This window comes from Anneissia japonica, unplaced genomic scaffold, assembly GCF_011630105.1.
Source record: "Anneissia japonica isolate Jap-2015-1 unplaced genomic scaffold, ASM1163010v1 scaffold1709_len327053_cov138, whole genome shotgun sequence".
In the NCBI taxonomy this organism is placed as follows: domain Eukaryota; kingdom Metazoa; phylum Echinodermata; class Crinoidea; order Comatulida; family Comatulidae; genus Anneissia; species Anneissia japonica.
The window spans coordinates 217,074-235,140 of NW_022723599.1; the positions used below are offsets into that span (position 1 = coordinate 217,074).

General features: G+C 33.6%; 1 protein-coding gene across 1 annotated transcript in view; it reads left to right on the forward strand.

Annotated features, from left to right (window-relative positions):
* Nucleotides 1-17,836, forward strand: part of LOC117112289 (lutropin-choriogonadotropic hormone receptor-like) — a 20,700-nt gene extending 2,864 nt beyond the window's left edge. Inside the window, exons 3-17 of the mRNA XM_033255357.1 lie at nucleotides 4,045-4,116; nucleotides 4,697-4,771; nucleotides 5,228-5,443; nucleotides 6,175-6,246; nucleotides 6,570-6,638; nucleotides 6,937-7,080; nucleotides 8,252-8,320; nucleotides 8,632-8,703; nucleotides 9,417-9,482; nucleotides 10,866-11,009; nucleotides 11,380-11,451; nucleotides 11,636-11,727; nucleotides 12,210-12,380; nucleotides 12,716-12,994; nucleotides 13,434-17,836. Of these exons, the coding sequence (XP_033111248.1) occupies nucleotides 4,045-4,116; nucleotides 4,697-4,771; nucleotides 5,228-5,443; nucleotides 6,175-6,246; nucleotides 6,570-6,638; nucleotides 6,937-7,080; nucleotides 8,252-8,320; nucleotides 8,632-8,703; nucleotides 9,417-9,482; nucleotides 10,866-11,009; nucleotides 11,380-11,451; nucleotides 11,636-11,727; nucleotides 12,210-12,380; nucleotides 12,716-12,994; nucleotides 13,434-15,394 (3,574 nt within the window). The 3' untranslated portion in view covers nucleotides 15,395-17,836. The remainder of the gene's footprint in view (nucleotides 1-4,044; nucleotides 4,117-4,696; nucleotides 4,772-5,227; nucleotides 5,444-6,174; nucleotides 6,247-6,569; nucleotides 6,639-6,936; nucleotides 7,081-8,251; nucleotides 8,321-8,631; nucleotides 8,704-9,416; nucleotides 9,483-10,865; nucleotides 11,010-11,379; nucleotides 11,452-11,635; nucleotides 11,728-12,209; nucleotides 12,381-12,715; nucleotides 12,995-13,433) is intronic.
* The last annotated feature ends 231 nt before the right edge of the window (nucleotides 17,837-18,067 follow it).

The following is an 18,067-nucleotide window of genomic DNA, read 5'->3' on the forward strand; positions in this document are numbered from 1 at the left end:
TCGTTATCGTTAAAGTATAAACAGGCCCTGTCTCTTATACACATCTAGATGTGTATGGTCGGTGAGATCCTGGGTTGGGCGATTCCTCTTCTTTGCCCTTTAAAGATATGACTATACATTATATAAAAAAAACAATGAAAACAAAACAATAGTCAATGGAATTTATCTCACGTGCAAAAAGATTTGTGATATTAGTGAAATAAGTTACAAGGAGTAATTGATATCGATGAATAGCATGGGGTTGTATCTGTGTGGTCCTAAAAAGAACTCGCACTGGACCACTGTGTCGTTGGGTGTGTGCATCTTCAATTACACAAGTTATATTATTCACATGAATATAATTGTATGTTTTTACAAGCCAAAATTACGAGTATCGTTAAGCCACATGCAACTTTTTATGACAATTTTCTTTTTACAACACTTTATTAAAGTGTTCAGCTGGAGACGCTCTGGGAAATGCCTGTCAAATACTGCGAACTCTGTATGATAAGAAATGATGTCAAAGAAAGAAATAAAAACTGATCACGGATGTGCTTAGTGTATATTTATAAGACGTCTACATCGATAATTACTATCAATAAAACATATAAATAGGTATACAGTTTGTAAAAACCCGTTTTTTCAAGTCCTCTTATCTTTTTAACCACTATTAGGCCTAAAGCCATATTTCATTGACATGTCGTAGAATCGGCTGAACTTGATTTAAATTTGGCTCGAAACGGTTGCTAGCTTGGATCAAGCCCTTATAAGGTTGTTAACTTACTATTTTGATCATTTATAATCTTGCACAGAAGCTTCAGTGACCTCAGGTTATATAGATTACCATTATTTCCAATGGGGACTTACATGGATATGAGTCACCAGAAACTTTAAAAAAAATATCAAAACAAAAAAAACCCAGTTGAAACACTTTTACAAGACTTTTTTTGATTTGATAGAAAAGAATAAAAATATGAAGAAATATACTTAAGTGATGAACTATATAACCAAATAAAAGTAAATTAAACAATATGTAGGCCTACTATTGTAATGTTATTATCATTTAGCTCACGGGCCACGTCGATACTCGTTATAATTTCAAACTATTACAGGATAACGTGTGGTTAATGTTCTTGATTTTATCAAAAGCATTCGTTTATTATTACACAAAACAGATATGACATACTTGCAACCAACTGAGGAAATGACTATACGATCCGAATATACTTTGGTATATAAATATAGTAACGTTTCCAAGGAATGAAATGATATTAAACTCAATGTGTATTAATCATTAATGGTATACTTATTGAGTTAATTTCATTTTTGTGTGTTCACCTTTGGAGAGGGGCGGCAACAACTTTCTTTATTTTACAATAACTACTATGTCGAAAATTGAATAAAATTAACTCATAATTATAAACCCATTTTTAAAGGTACATTCACACCGAATTTAAATTTTCGGGTCGAAAAGCTTACCAAAGCTATCAGAAAATAGAATCAGTGTGTAAACGAGGTTCAAACTTTGGTGAATGCAGCTTTATCCTTGTTGACTTGATCTACTAACTGAAAAGATGACTGGTATATCAATCTTAATTTACACACTCGAAGGCAGTAAGTGATAGGTTTATAGTATTTGATTCATCCTCAATGGTCAATTCAGAACACATTGGAAAATTTGAAGATAAACATTGCTGTCTGCGTTTTCAAACAAATATTTATAGATAGTATAGTTTTTGTGATTGGTAATTTAAATTTCTTTTATAATTATTTCTGCCATCATATCTTTATTTTTAATTCATTGCGAATTTCATTAATAATAAAAACAACAACAACAACAACGATAATAATAATAATAGTAATAATAATAATAATAATAATAATAATAATAATAATAATAATAATAATAATAAGGTAATATTTATACAGCATAATTCAAAAAGCTTATATGCTCTTCACATAAAACAAAAAAGTATATAATATATAAAAAAATATCTGAAGCCGAATTATGAGACGTTAGCTATTTCAAAAACATAACTTCCATAATAACATCGTGATTTGTATGGTAATTTAAATCATTGCAATGGAGAAAGATAATTTTTGAAAGGTACACAAAATACAATTGTTTAGATCCCGTCAAATGTGAAAAAATGTTCGATGCAAAACTTCCAAAATACAATTCACCTTTCGCTAATCCTGCACCAGCCCTAAAGTTTTATCAAACACTTTATGTGGGTCAAAAGGTGACCTTGACAATTGAAGCACAACGTTAAGCAACGACACTTTGCATCAACTACCGATGGTCTAACGCAAAACATAACTTGGCCTCTTCCGTTTCTATCAAGCTTTACGTTTGTAGTTGGCTCGTAGGATAATAGGAAACTAAAGAAGATGACTAATAGAACGTCTTTAGTAGAATATCTCACAAGTTCTATTGCTGGCCCCGTGTGACTTTGGGAGATTAGCCAATCAAATTGTTCTTTTTAACACTGAGAGTTACTGCATGATTGACACATTATGTCTTTCGTTTTACAACATTCGACATTTTGAATATTTACTTTTAGCCACACAGTAACTGAGTTGTATGAAAAACTATAGAGTGCGCAAACAGCAAAATCATTATTTGGCGGTTATTCGCTATTGCGGCATATCACGGCGGCTAGACACGATAGGCGAGCATAACCATTCGTAAATTAAAAACTCAAAATTCGAGGGTTTGTGGGTGCTACTTTGAACTATTATCACTTCAGCATATTTTTCATTAGAATTAAAAGGTTTGTATTAATGTAGTATAAGCCTACGATACGGCAGACTGACGATTATGGTGCACTTATTCTACAACAAAATTATGTATTAAGGCCTGTTTATACTTCAACGATACCTAAAACGATAAATAAGCTAAAAAGCCATTGTTCATATAGAAAACAAAAGAAATAAGAGAAGTTTTACACTAGTACACTAGGACGATTTGATAGCGATTTATCATGTATACGATAACAAAATATTTTAACAAATCAAAGCAGATGACGTCATAATCATACAAAATGATAAAATCGTTGCTACTACTACGATTTTAATGTTTTTCCATGATTTTATTTCATTTCATTTCATTATTTATTTGGTCATTTTCAACAACAACAAAAAAATAGAGCGGCAAAAAAAAAAAAAAAAAAAAAAAAGCTGAGACCAGGGACAACCAGAGTGAACCAAATCACTGTAGCAAAGCCGGTTTACCCAACCCCAAATTCGGCAACACATTAAAACATCAAACATTACAGCGAATCAAAATACAAAGAAACCTTACGAAGAAAAGAGGACGTCATCTGATTTGATTTTTCAAAATATGTTGTTATCGCATAACTGATCAATCGTTATCGAATCGTTCTATAGCGTAAAAAAATCTCATTTCTTTTATTTTCTATATGAACAATTGCTTTTTAGCTTTTTTTTAAAAATCGTTATCGTTAAAGTATAAACAGGCCTTTAGAGACCTACTTTTAAACGAAAGTTTACAATCTATTAAGAGAGTCTTATGACGGGATACATATTACTCATTAAATACTCGCAGCCCTATCTGATTTTCTTAATGAAGTGAACCGGATTGACTTCGACCATGGGTTCAAATCTTGCGACAAAACAGGATATATTTTTATGAATAAAAAACAACTCCATTTATAATCCTCATCACAGTCTCCATCCTGTTATGGCGTATAACTCGCTGTCCGATGGCAAGTGCAAAACTGCCCTAGTCAGATTAACCAGAATATCGATGATGAAAGCCGATTTTTTTTTGCATATGATGTATAAAGAAACAATCTCTAGTTGAATACTTTTTCTTAATTTCGATCTCGAATTCTAGACTCGTCTAAACCCACCTCTAATTTAAAACCACTTTCTTAAACTGACAATATTTTAACATAAAATTAATCCTTTAATCTATGACCGAACATCGGGAACACCCTATATTTTCCGTTTGCAAAAGTGGAGAGGAGGGCGAACTGCCTCTTTAGTTATGATAAAAAAAATATAATATAATGCAATATTAACAAGTTACTCTCTATTTAGACATCTGGCTGACAATAATATTAGTCATTTGGACAAAGATTCATTCAAATCGCTGACACAACTGGAAGAATTGTAAGTATTTGAATTGTAATATATTTTATATCTCTATTTTTCATGAGTACAGCCAAAAACAAGAAAGAAGAAAAACTTGTATCCATCCATTTGTCAATGAATACAAAAAAAATTGGATGAAAACATTCATTTCAAATAATATCCTTATTTAACAGAACAGCTTTTTATTGAACAGTGCGAATGCAATAACAGAAGAATATTTGTAATATATTCACTATTATTATTATTATTATTATTATTATTATTATTATTATTATTATTATTATTATTATTGTTGTCATTGTTAACAAAATCGTAACATTTTGGTACACCATGTATAAGAACATCTTACACATGGTGCACCGAAAGTACAATTAGTTTGTCATTTATCTATGCAAACATTTAAGTAATATATTTTCAATATCATTGTCATTGGCATTGTCAACGTCAACGTCATTCCAGTATCTTTATCGTTAATGTTATTATCCTCATCCTCATTGTTATCATTATGATTTTTGTTATCATAAATATTTGTAATAATAATATTAATAATAATAATAATAATAATAATATTAATTATAATAATCAATCATATTTTCAGATTTTTGTCAAGAAATATATTAACGACGTTTCCCAATGATGCCTTGAACTCTGGACCAACTTCCTTAATCCACTTGTAAGTAGTTGTAGTTGTGTTTTTCATAAATTATAATTATGATATACAGTAGACATAGCTCTTGTAAAAGTCCAAACATTTCATTAAAGCACTTTATTTAAAAAAAAATTAATGTTAACTTCAAATAAGACATAGATTATAACAAAAAATTTTCACTGACTCTTGCCAAAAATATAAACAGTAATATTTCTGTAATTTTAACAAAAAAATTAAATCCTTTTACTGTTTTATGAGTAAAAACAATGTATTACTGTTTTAATTCAGATATTCACTAATTGCATTTTAATATTTTAGCGCTCTACAAATTTTGAATTTGGAAGTTTAAAGAACGTAGTTTAATTAACTTTAGTGATTTTTACCATGTATATTGCTTAATTGAAGAAAAAAAAAACTACGTTGTAGGTAACCGTGTGACATACTTAAACATATGCTAATATTTCTTGGGACAATTTACAGGAGTTTGAACGGCAATGCCATCGTTGATATTCCGGTGGGGGCTTTTAAAAACTTAACAAGCCTACGGACTCTTGGACTTGAGGGAAATCGGTTGACTAAAGTGCCCGAAGAAGCACTGAGCAGGTGTAGACGACTGGAACAACTAGATCTGTCACGAAACCACATCACAGTCGTCCAAGACAATGCCTTCAGTAGTCTGGCAAGACTGGAATCACTGTAAGAAATATACAAATTTACTAACCCATACGTCAGCAGTGGTAAACCTAGAGTGAAAATAATAAGCAAGAAAAAGAGCTACGTCAAACGCAGCCACATTTGTCCCGGTTTATGGGGGAAGAGTTTTATCGTAAACAAATCTTTTCATTTCTCTGTTGATTTTTGTCATTCTACAGTTACTTACTTTTCCGAAATAGTCTAAATTATGTTGAAACAAATGTTTTCGTTGATTGACCAATTGACATGCCTGATTTGGTCACGCGGAAACTTTGTTCCGAATTAATGCACTCTGGTTTCTGATACTTTTCATTCTCAACCAAATCTATTTCACAATTCCCATGGAGGTATAAACTAGCTGAATGCCGCAACAACATTGTACCAGGTACCGAATTATACAGCTGGGTGGTGGGAAAGAGAGAGAGGGAAGATACGGTTGATAGTATGCACTGTTGCCCAATACACCAAATGCATACCAAGGTCGCAAATTTTCTTGTGAGTTTGAATACAAAAACCATGTTCACATCTCATTGTTTCCGTGTTTCAGTGTCACATAGGCCTACGCATCGATGACTACTAAACATTTGGACGAATATTAAAATCGCTTTCTCTTCGAAATAACAATTTCTTTTAAATATTTCTCAAATTGTTATTTTGCTTAAATGTATTTCACTTTTAATATAAAATCAATAACTTCCTATTGTGACCTTTGGTCTACTTTTTTTCTAATCTAGACGTCTCGACTCCAATCAAATCAAGACCATTGGTCAGAAAGCATTTAACGGAATGAAAAATCTACAACAACTGTAAGTATAGAATATGTTAGATAATAAAAAATGCACAAGAAAACGAAAACAAAAACCCAGCCTAAATCAAACAGGGGCGTACGGTGAAAAATCTAAGGGGGGGTCGAAACGAAAGCGCAGGGGACAAGGTGAACTTGGAGCAATTTAGCGAAGCTTTCAGAATTCGCGGGGTGCGTTATTTGTGAGTGAAGCGAGCATATTTAAAGGGCACTTTCTTTAAAAAGGGGGGGAAGGGGGGTCGACCGCACCCATCGACCCCCCCCCCACGGTACTCCCCTGTCAAACCACAATTATTAATTTTCTATTTTCTTTTACTTTGAAAGGGAATTGAAAGGCAATTTGTTGACAGATGTCCCCGCTGCACTTCAATCGCTAGAGAAACTCACAATGCTGTAAGTACATCTACTAAATTCGTTTATATTTACAATAGGTGTATTACATAATTATGTATGAAAAGAAATTTCATAAACAATTTAAACTACAGTGTTAAAATGCAGATCATTAATCATCTTATAGCTAGTTATTTATATATTTAAATGAATTAGGGGTTCAGGCAAAAGCTAAAACGTGAAGTCAACAGTATAGTATTGACAGTTTTATCGTTATCATAGCGTGAAGTATATTAGTAAATATACTGTAGTGATATGACAAAATAAAATTACATTCTTAGACAACATATCTTTATTTCAGAGAACTCTCTCATAATCATATACCGTACATTCCCGATGGTGCATTCATGCATAACTCGAATCTGGCTAAGATAGTTTTAGACGGTAACGACATCATCATGATAGGCCATGGTGCATTCATCAACTTGTCCAAGTTGACTGTATTGTAAGTACTTTTCTAGTAACAAAAATCGTGCTATTCTGGTAAAATGTGCTTTGTGCTTTGACAGCCCTTCCAAAACTGTTAAGATACCTGCCGTCATTTCCAGGGTCTTGATTCCAAATATCTTCACTTCATATTAAACCTTAATCGAAAAACCCCCAAAATAAATTAAAAATCTCAATAGCTAATATTAAAGGATCACATGAGTAAGTATCTTCCAACAAGAAACAGATCGTACAAAAATAGTTTCGCTAATTTACAGACTACAAAAACAATCAATTTAAGGATCCATGCAAAGGAATACAGGATATGTATTAATATTCAATCGACAGGATTTTTAGTTCCAATGAGGAACTCTAGGAGTACCCTGCAAATCCGTCTGGTTTCTTGCTTGTTGTGCCATTGTTTGCTGATTCACTGTATATTTCTTCCATTACCACTCTATACACGTCGAATGGATTGCGCAATCGGTTTAACCGTGCCATTTGTGCGGCGGTTCCATGCGATGGCAAATGCCGTGAGCTCGAATCACGTCTTGACAATTTAATGCTGTACAAATTATTTAATCTAATTATTTGAAAAATTCTCTTTTATTACGAGGAGCTCTAGAAGTACTCGGCTGGTTGATTAATTAATAATTAATTAATAAATCTTTTTTTGTGAAATGCGCTACCAATACACTGTAGATACTTCCATTACCACTAATAGTGCACGTCGTATACATGATGGCGCGGTCGGTGAACGATGCGTTCTATTTAACCAAGGGTCGTGTTCGAATCTCGTCTAGGAATTCAATTTTTTTTTTCAATTTTAAAGGTATTTTTTCTCAATTTAGAGACATTTTAATTTTGTACAAGATAAACTTCTAATTATTTAATATCATAGCTCTACAAATTTTTAGCTCCGATGAGGAGCTATATGAATACCCAGCTGCTCTGCTTGTGTGCCTTTTTGCTGATTGACTGCTTTTTCCACCCCTAATTGAATGTATCTGTAGGCCTATTAGTTAATCATAGCTCTAATAAGAACTGCTTTTAATTTTGGGTATTATTGGTGAGCCGAATGACACTTAATAAAGACCTACAATGGCGACTATTGATGATGCGGCTTCTTTTTGTATCTATATTATTAAGCTGAAGGAGTGTTCATGTGGTATTGTTTATTTGTATTCTAGGAGGTTGTCCAGGGCTACAAAGATGCACACTTTTCCTAATTTGAATGGGACTCACAATCTGCAAACTATGTAAGTTTAAGTCCATCTTGATTATAATCAAAATAAAGACTTTATGTTGCGCTTTATTATCAGGTATACCTTTGTCTTGTGTGTATAAGATTGTCTTTAAACATGTATCACCAGAAGCAACTTAAATTGTATGGTCGTATAGTAGTATTTTTGTGATTTACATTAAACTCTGATTGAAATAATTAGGCCTAAGTTGAACATCATATGTTCTAATTGATATAAGCTTGAACACTCTACATTTATACGTTCTGTGCTTGAGTATGTTGGGCATTCTACACCTACACATTTCTTTTTGTCTTGTGTTTCCACAGTGTCATCGATAATTGCGGATTCTCAGAGATTCCACAAGACCTATGTAAGAATATGACAAAGCTCGAGACCCTGTAAGTTCGATGTGACAAACCGCTGACCATCTCGGTTAACTATGTATCTTTTTACATTAATTTGTACTGTTTATATTCTTAAATGAAATAGAATGGCAAAATACTTTAACAATTTCATTCATTTGGCATTGGAACTAAACGGTCGCAACAAGGGGATGTGCAGTGTCCCCAGAAGGTCATGCGGCTCCCTAAACAACAAATAAAATATTTACAATGCTATGGAATTTTGGAAAGCTATAATTGTTACTCATTTACAATAATAAACATTGATAATATATATCAAAATATAAATATGAGTATAAAGTCAACCTATTATTATTATTATTATAATTAACATTATTATTAATGTATTATTATTGGTTATTATTATCATGATCACTATAATAATATTTGTATAATAATGGTAATAATAATAATAATAATAATAATAATAATAATAATAATAATAATAATAATAATATGCAGAAATTTATAACGCGCCAATTCAAAAAACATTATCAAAAGCGCAGTGAACAATTAATCCAATTAAAGCAATTTTGTAAACAAAAAGTTTTCAAATTAGTTTTAAATGAGTTTAAATTTGAAGATTGTCGAACAGAAAGAGGTAATAGATTCCAAAGATAAGATAAGATAATAATATTTATTATTATTTTTATTATTGTTGTTTGTGCTGTTATTGTTGCTGAACATGTATATATTGTCATTTCATGCAGGGAATTACATTATAATAACATCAAATCTATACCTGATCTGTCTGGGTGCAGGAGTTTAAGGATTATGTGAGTATTTTGAGCTGACTTAATTAGAGTGTTTTATTCTCGCCCGGTATACGTCGAAAATACACTTAGCTACGTGTCTTGTTATATTTAACATTATACTGTTGCTAGTATGATTTTTATTTATTTTTCTGTTTTAATCCTTTTTATTTATTATTTTGTTACTACTTTGATTTAACTCGTTTTTTCGTCAATATCTCATTTCTTTATTTTTAACTATTACTGTATTACCTAATTATTCTGACTATTTTATTATTTTTTTCTTTATTGATTTATTCTATCATATATATTTTGTCATATTTTATCGTATATATTTTTATATTTTGATTTAATTTTGTTTGATGCGAAACGGGAAAACTCATTTTTAGCATATTATTAATTTTTTACTTATTCTTATGGTTGTTGCAATAATTGTCACATTCTAATTTTTAGTTATTTTAATTTTAAGTGCAGATATTTGCATTAATTTTTAACCCTTTTATCTTTGAATTTGTAACCCTTTTATCTTGGAATTTTTAACCCGTTTTTCGATTTTTAAAATATTTCTTAAAGAATTTTACATATTTAAAAAAAAATTGAATTACTGTTTTAAATGGTTTTATAAGTGGTTTTATTTGTTTTTTCCCTTGTATATGTTGATATTGACCCAATAAATGAATGAATGAATGAATGGATAATGCTTTATATTTTATATTCTAATTCTAATTTAAATTGGTAGTTAAGATGTTTTCAGTAATTTGTTTTGTCACATGTTGAGGGTCCCAAATGATCAGCTTCTACTGGATGGATCACCTTTATTAAATATGGTTCAAATAAAAAATAAATAAATAAATAAATGGCTTTCATATTTGCAAGATAAATAAAAGTTCACTTCGTAAATTTCAAGATGTTATTGAATTCAAATCGGCTTATGATAACAACAAACATTTACACGTTTCTGTAACAGATTCAAATTGAATGAAGATTAAAGATAGTTCATAAAAGTAAAACATAAAATCCCTTAAGAATTACAGTCAATACATAAATAATTCCAGTGTATAAGTAATGATTTTTTTCAATCATTGATTGGAAATAAATTGATAGGAAACTGTACTTTTAGACATAACAAAGAAATATTATTTTAGGACGTTGATTTGATAATAATTTGAATTATTGTGACACCCCAATCATAGAATTCTAATCAATTTGAGAAAGATATGAACACTTAAAAATGAAGAACATAAGAATAAGATTTCCATCCTGAGGGTTCCGTTCCATCAGTCTTATCTGCAACCTTTCTTCGATAATCAAGTCTGAGTATAGATGCTATATCAAACACTATGTTGATACAGGTATAAACATAAATAACAAAATCCTGCATTTTTTCGTTTCGTTTCGTTCGTTCAGAAATCTTGGGAAGAATGCAATATCGTCGTTAGACAATTCGCCATTCAAAAACCTGAATAACTTACAAGATTTGATTCTCAACAAGAATAGGATCACCCATATTCGAAGAAACTCTTTACAAGGATTGGATAATCTTTTATACTTGTAAGTTACAAAAAGCTCTATTCTATTTTATTTAGAAGTATATTTAATGATGACCAAGATTCACACTCGTGTTTCACCTCAGCGCTTGACCTGCAAACAAAGACGTTCATTCCCGATGTTACTGGGCCTGTAAGTGGAGCTTACAAACTTCTGACGTCTACCATAGCATAATTTGATTTATTACGTATGAAATATTGACGGCGGTCCATTTTTTTTTTACAGTACACGTACTGGACAATAAGTCGCAAAACTTCCTAAAACAAAGAATAGATAGGCTACTGATATGCCAACCTAGGTTTCCTAATTAAAACTAGGCGTATGTAAGTCTAATTTATGCTATCATTTATTTCTTCATGTTTCTTTATTGCAGAGATATGAGTAACAACTCGATCGTAGAAATACATCCTGATGCTTTTGAAGCGACACCAAACTTAAACGACTTGTAAGTACTAAGCTATCCATTCCATTTACACAAATCAATGGAGCCCAGTCTTATAAAAGTGAAAAGCTGAAAGGCACAAGTGAAATTCACAAAGAAAATTCGGAACTCAGACCTAAAAATTTTACTCATCACGAATATAACAAATGAAATAATTTATGATTGATGTTATTCGATTGTTTGATAGGAATCTTGCCAACAACGAATTTCCAACACTTCCAAGTAAAGGCTTCGATAAGTTGATTGAGCTGAAGGTTGCATTCAATGATCATCTGATAGATTTTCCCCCTAAAGAATATTTCCCGTCATTGTATACTCTGAGAGCTGCATCAGCCTACCATTGCTGCGATTACCTGAAGAAGGAATTCGATTCATTGGAAATTGAAGAGGAATATTCTTGGCTTGGCCCGGGGGTGCATGAAAACTCTACCGTAGACTGGTCAAATTATGGTAAGAATATGAATCATTTTATGTTATAAGAACTAGTATATGCATCTAACCATAGTTTTCAGGCGCGGGTGATGATTCTCCATTTGAACCCGGTCAGAAGGGCGGGCCTTTCATATAAAGATACCAATATTGTGCCATTCGAATGTCCAACATTTGAGCGCCTGTATTTTCATGGGTTTAAACTTTAACAACATTAGACATGGTCTATTTAACCACACGACAGCTTAATAAACTCTATTTGTATTATATATATATATATATATATATATATAAAATGGCTCCATCTTTTGCATTCAATGATCATCTGATAGATTTTCCCCCTAAAGAATATTTCCCGTCATTGTATACTCTGAGAGCTGCATCAGCCTACCATTGCTGCGATTACCTGAAGAAGGAATTCGATTCATTGGAAATTGAAGAGGAATATTCTTGGCTTGGCCCGGGGGTGCATGAAAACTCTACCGTAGACTGGTCAAATTATGGTAAGAATATGAATCATTTTATGTTATAAGAACTAGTATATGCATTTAACCATAGTTTTCAGACGCGGGTGATGATTCTCCATTTGAACCCGGGCAGAAGGGCGGGCCTTTCATATAAAGATACCAATATTGTGCCATTCGAATGTCCAACCTTTGAGCGCCTGTATTTTTATGGGTTTAAACTGTAACAACATTAGACATGGTCTATTTAACCACACGACAAGTGCTAGCATTTATTCCTCAACCAACGCATTGTGCTGTGTACCAGGCGCTAGGTTATTTTTCCGAAGTTAACGCGCATTTGTTTTAACAGTTTCTAAAACCAACTTTTGCAGGTAATTACATATACAAGTCGTTCTATGATAGCAGTTACTACCAACGTTCATATGGTACATACTCAGACTACGAGATCTCGGACGCTAAGTCTCTACGCGATGACGCCTTATTTGTTGCTACAGTGGATCGTATGGGAAAAGTACTTAACCATGACGGTACCGACAACGACGTGGACATTGTCAATACGGAGAATTACGAAGACGGGTCTCTGACGCGAGAATATTCATCGGCGATCGAATTAAAATTTGAGAATATTGTAGACTGTAAGCCAATGCCAGGTTGGTACACATTATTTGCCACTTATTAATGAATTTGGAAACAGTAACACAAACCGCAACGGGTGGTGGGTTTGATAAATTTCCCGTTTCTTTGGTTTCTTCGTTTGTGATAGAAGGTTTGTGTTTGGAGCCATTGGGTAAATTTCTGATAGTTTAGAGCTGAGTTGTGATAACACTGGGTTGGCAGTGGTTTTTCACAGTTCTCTCATTTTACCAATACCTTACCTGCCATTACAGTTGGTAATTACAGTACATTCCATTTTGCGATAGCTCAACTCAAATAATTTCATCAGGTTCTATTATTAGGAGAGGAACAGTTCTGTAAGTTAAACAAATGTTGTCATTTGTATCATAAAAAAAAATGTGCTGGTCCATACAATTGTGTTTTATGATGTACCGTTAAATATTTACACAATTTTTATTTTTTATTTTCTTCTAGATCCATTTTGGCCTTGCGAACAATTACTGGGATCATGGTGGCTGCGAATCGGTGTTTGGATCGTCTTTGTAACGGCTATACTTGGCAACGCAGTTGTCATATTGATGATCTGTGTCAGCAGAACTAAGATGGACGTACCCCGCTTCCTCATCCTTAACTTGGCATGTGCTGATTTTGCAATGGGACTGTACATCGGGTTCTTAGCAATAGTTGATGTCACTACGATGCATGAATTTCGGAAACACGGTCTTCGCTGGCAGAAAAGCAATGCGTGCAATGGTGCGGGATTTATGGCGGTGTTCTCCAGCGAATTATCCATATACACACTAACGGTGATCACTTTGGAGCGGTTTTATGCTATTCGACATGCCGTTAATCTCAATAAACGTCTCAAACTCCGACCAGCAGCCGTCATTATGATATTCGGTTGGATTTTCGCAATGACCTCAGCGACTCTTCCACTGATCGGCATTAATAGCTATCATCGTTTTTCTGTTTGTCTACCATTTGAAACTCGTCATATAAAAGATGTGAGCTATATTGCAACTCTGATGACACTGAATGGTTTGGCTTTCCTTGCGATTCTACTATGTTATATGAGTATCTATTATGCGATTCAAGGCTCTCATGCATGGAACTGCAACGACTCCAGAGTAGCACAGCGAATGTCTCTTCTAATATTTACTGATTTCATATGTTGGGCGCCGATAGCATTTTTTAGCCTCACATCAGTTTTCGGAATCCATCTTATTAAAATCGAGTATGCTAAGTTTCTCACTGTGTTTATACTTCCAATCAATTCCTTCTTCAATCCATTTCTTTATACTATATTTACACAGCACTTTAAAAAGGATCTTAAGAAAATTTTACAACGCTGTAAAATACAGACACCAAAGATCCAATACTATAACCGCTCAGCAAGTCACAGTAATGGACGACGCATGTCGCCAGCAAGTCACGATTTCTCAAAGAGATGGCATGATAGTGATTCTGGATTGGGAAAGAGTCAACACGGCGAACCACCAGCAGTTATTATTTCGGTGCATCCTGATCAACGTCAAAATTCACCCAAGTCAAGTCCACAGTGCACGTCACCCGGTAGACCAAGAAGTCGGTTAGAGAGCGAAAGTACGGTAGCGACAAGAGTGACAATAGAAAGCCGTTTGTCAACTACCGTGCATGACTCGTCCTATTTTGAAACTTCGGATGACGAGGAAACAAGACATAATCGACGACGTAGTTCAGCAATGCCGTTAATGCAGACAACATCCCGCGAACCCCATATAATAGAAGAAGATTTAACCAAAATGTCTCCTCTTACTCGTCTTCGTCACTTCTCTTTATCGTTGCTGTCACCTCGAATCGCAGAGAGGGTACACGATTCAAAACCAAAACAGTCAATTGGCTCTATAGATTTGGAAGTAGATCCCCAGTACAATCCATCAGTGTTTTCAAGAAGGCCGATTCGCAACACGCGTCTATTTGACATCCAGGGACCATTTGAACGATCACGTGGCTCATCTGAAGGCAACTGTTCTCCACCACCAGACTGGGATAACTTGGAGATAAGAACAAGAGCTAATTCCTTACCAGAAAAAGGTAGGGCGGGTTCGTTAAGTTTCAAGACGTCATCGACCGACATACGCAACAAATTGCCTCAGTCCTTAATGAAAGGTAAAACGTTTAAGAAGGGCGAGATGTATCACCATCGTAGTGAAATTCAACATCTGTTAGCACCGGGTGACCTACCGCCGTCTCCATTACCTAACCGTCATCCACACAAAGTAACTCAACCACCAGAGCACTTACCGATAAAAACTACAGAGTCTGTTTGGCAGAGGCGACCCAACGACATAGCAGCTCTTCAAGCACAGACGATAATTTTCCCATCGCCGTCGATCACAATGAGTCAATTGGAAACCAGGAGAAGGTTGGATGCCGCCAAAGAAACAACATTATGAAGGCATTCCCTGACATATGCGCATAGTATGCAATCGCGTCCATGGTGTGTAGTCCTACAAAAACGCCAACGCGTTACGCATACTGCTGCGCAAATAAACAACACTGAGTAAAGCATTCCCAACATTGTACGCATACTACCTCTTCAGACGAATCACTAATCACCATCTATATCATTATTTATTAATGTCATCAATTATGGTTTTATTTCATTTTTGATGTCGTGACTTTTTCAGAAACTTTCAACAAAAACGTAGGAAATAAACAAAATGTTCTTTACATGGATGGCGCCCTCATTTAAAGCCAATGATGAAACGGTTTTATGACCGAGTGGAAATAGTTCCACTTAATGATCAGATGAAAAATATTTTAAGAGTGACAAACATATCTTTGGAGAATATACTATAAACTTCACTGAAATAATAAAGAATCCCTATATTTAGGTTGGAAGAGCTGCAGCTTAAACGATGAAAACTTTGTTATATGTCTTGGTGAGGTTGACAACAAGAATATTTAATGCTTTAGGTAACTCGCTAAAATAGTTTGCAAATGTGTTGATCACATTGTTAAAGATATGATGTAATATTATATGATATACACATATATATCTTTATATATGTGTACTATTATATAATATATAATTAATTAATTATTATAATTATTGTATACGGAGAAGGCTAAAATATATATCATATACAAAGAAATTATCATAGTATCGCTATATAAATATATTTATATTATAGTAGATACACAACACAGGATGTGATTATATATAAATATATGATATAATGACTATGTATAATACGTTTGTATGTAATGTAAGTCTATAGTTGTAAACTTGTAATATATGCTACATATATAATTTTATAAAATGAAAACATATTATTAAATGAACAGATGACGTAACAGTTAATGGTCATTTTAATTATTGAAACTGACAAGCTGGAGGCCAAATAGACAATACAGCACGGAAAATTGATGTTTAATAGATTATAATATAGTTTATACATAATGTTGTGATTTAAAATTTTAATGAAGATAAAAATATTGTAATTTATATATTAAGTTGTGTGGATTGGGAGATAGGGCCTATTTTGACTACTGTAATATTTGATACGGTTCGAGGAATGAAAACACGATTAGCCTAGGCCTATGATACGAAGAAATGCTTCCACTTGCAAAATGCGATGCAGATACAATTAAATAAAACACAATTATACCAAACTAATTCCTCCATGAGTATACACTGCAATCTAATGAACAGAAGGGAGACTGTTCACAGGTTAAAGCTGAATTCACATCGGATCCGTTTTCAAAGGCGCTGAACGCCAGGCTGAAAGCCAGGCACTTACTGCGTCGTACGACAGTCGTACTCCGCTCCCTGTGGTGAGTGGAGACGACACGACGCCGTCTGCTGATTGTCGGTGGCAGTCTGAACGGATCGTCATTAAATCTGTTTTCTGATCAGTTTGGTAGGCCTTTCGATCCAAATGACCTCAGCGACTGTTCCACTGATCGGCATTAATAGCTATCATCGTTTTTCTGTTTGTCTACCATTTGAAACTCGTCATATAAAAGATGTGAGCTATATTGCAACTCTGATGACACTGAATGGTTTGGCTTTCCTTGCGATTCTACTATGTTATATGTAGGCCTTTCGATCCAAAAATTCGGATTCGGTGTGAATGCACCTTATAAGCCTGGTTTCAATAACCTGGTTTCAATAAGACTGTCTCTACAGTGTTTTCGCTGCAATCGTTACACTGCGTAGCTGTATCCGACGCAATTAGAAAAGACGCCAGATTCGACCGACCAATCAGCGTCGCCGAAAGATGTCGGCGAAAGCGTGTAGCGATTTTATGGAAACTAGGCTTTAAAATGAAATGAAAACTTACGTTCAAATCAGACACAGAATGACGTCATTGACTTATCCGATGTCGGGTGTAAGAGTCATAATTAATCCAAGTTATAGGCTGGATGAAATTAACACCGTTGTACACATGTACAGTTTTTTTACCTGCTTTGTAAAATGTGCTTTTTAAAAATAAAATACTGTATAATTTAAATTAGGGTTTTTATATAATCATCAGTATAAAATAAACATCGAATGTATCTGAATTTAATTATTTGACCAAATATTTGGTTTACAATTATTCATGGCATCGCGTTACATCACGCGATTACCGCTCGGACCAAAGATTTAAATCAACCCGAAGAGATATTTGGTCAATCCTACTTCTGTGTCAAAATGTTGCGTTTAACTTTCATTATCATTATTCTAAGTAGCACAATAGATATGATAATGCTTAGCATACTGATGTAATAGGCCTATATTCATGTTATGAATTAAAAAAAACTTGGTGGATTTACACGTGAGCAAACGATAGCATTGTAGCGCTGTCGAAGTATGATATATGTAAATAAAATATTGTATTGTATACAAAGCTTGTTTTTGCGCACTTAATGAGACTACTTCGTAAAGGGTTATTAAGATCGCGGTAGTATGGAAAGCCATTTTATCATATGCCTCTCAATTACAGTTAAAATGCACTTAAGTGGAACACATTTGCACTTAAGTGGAAATGCATTCGACTTAAGTGTAATAAGGTACAATTTCACTTAAGTCTCACTGAATTAAAGCGGCTTTCCAAACTGTACCGTAGGTAGAATGATGG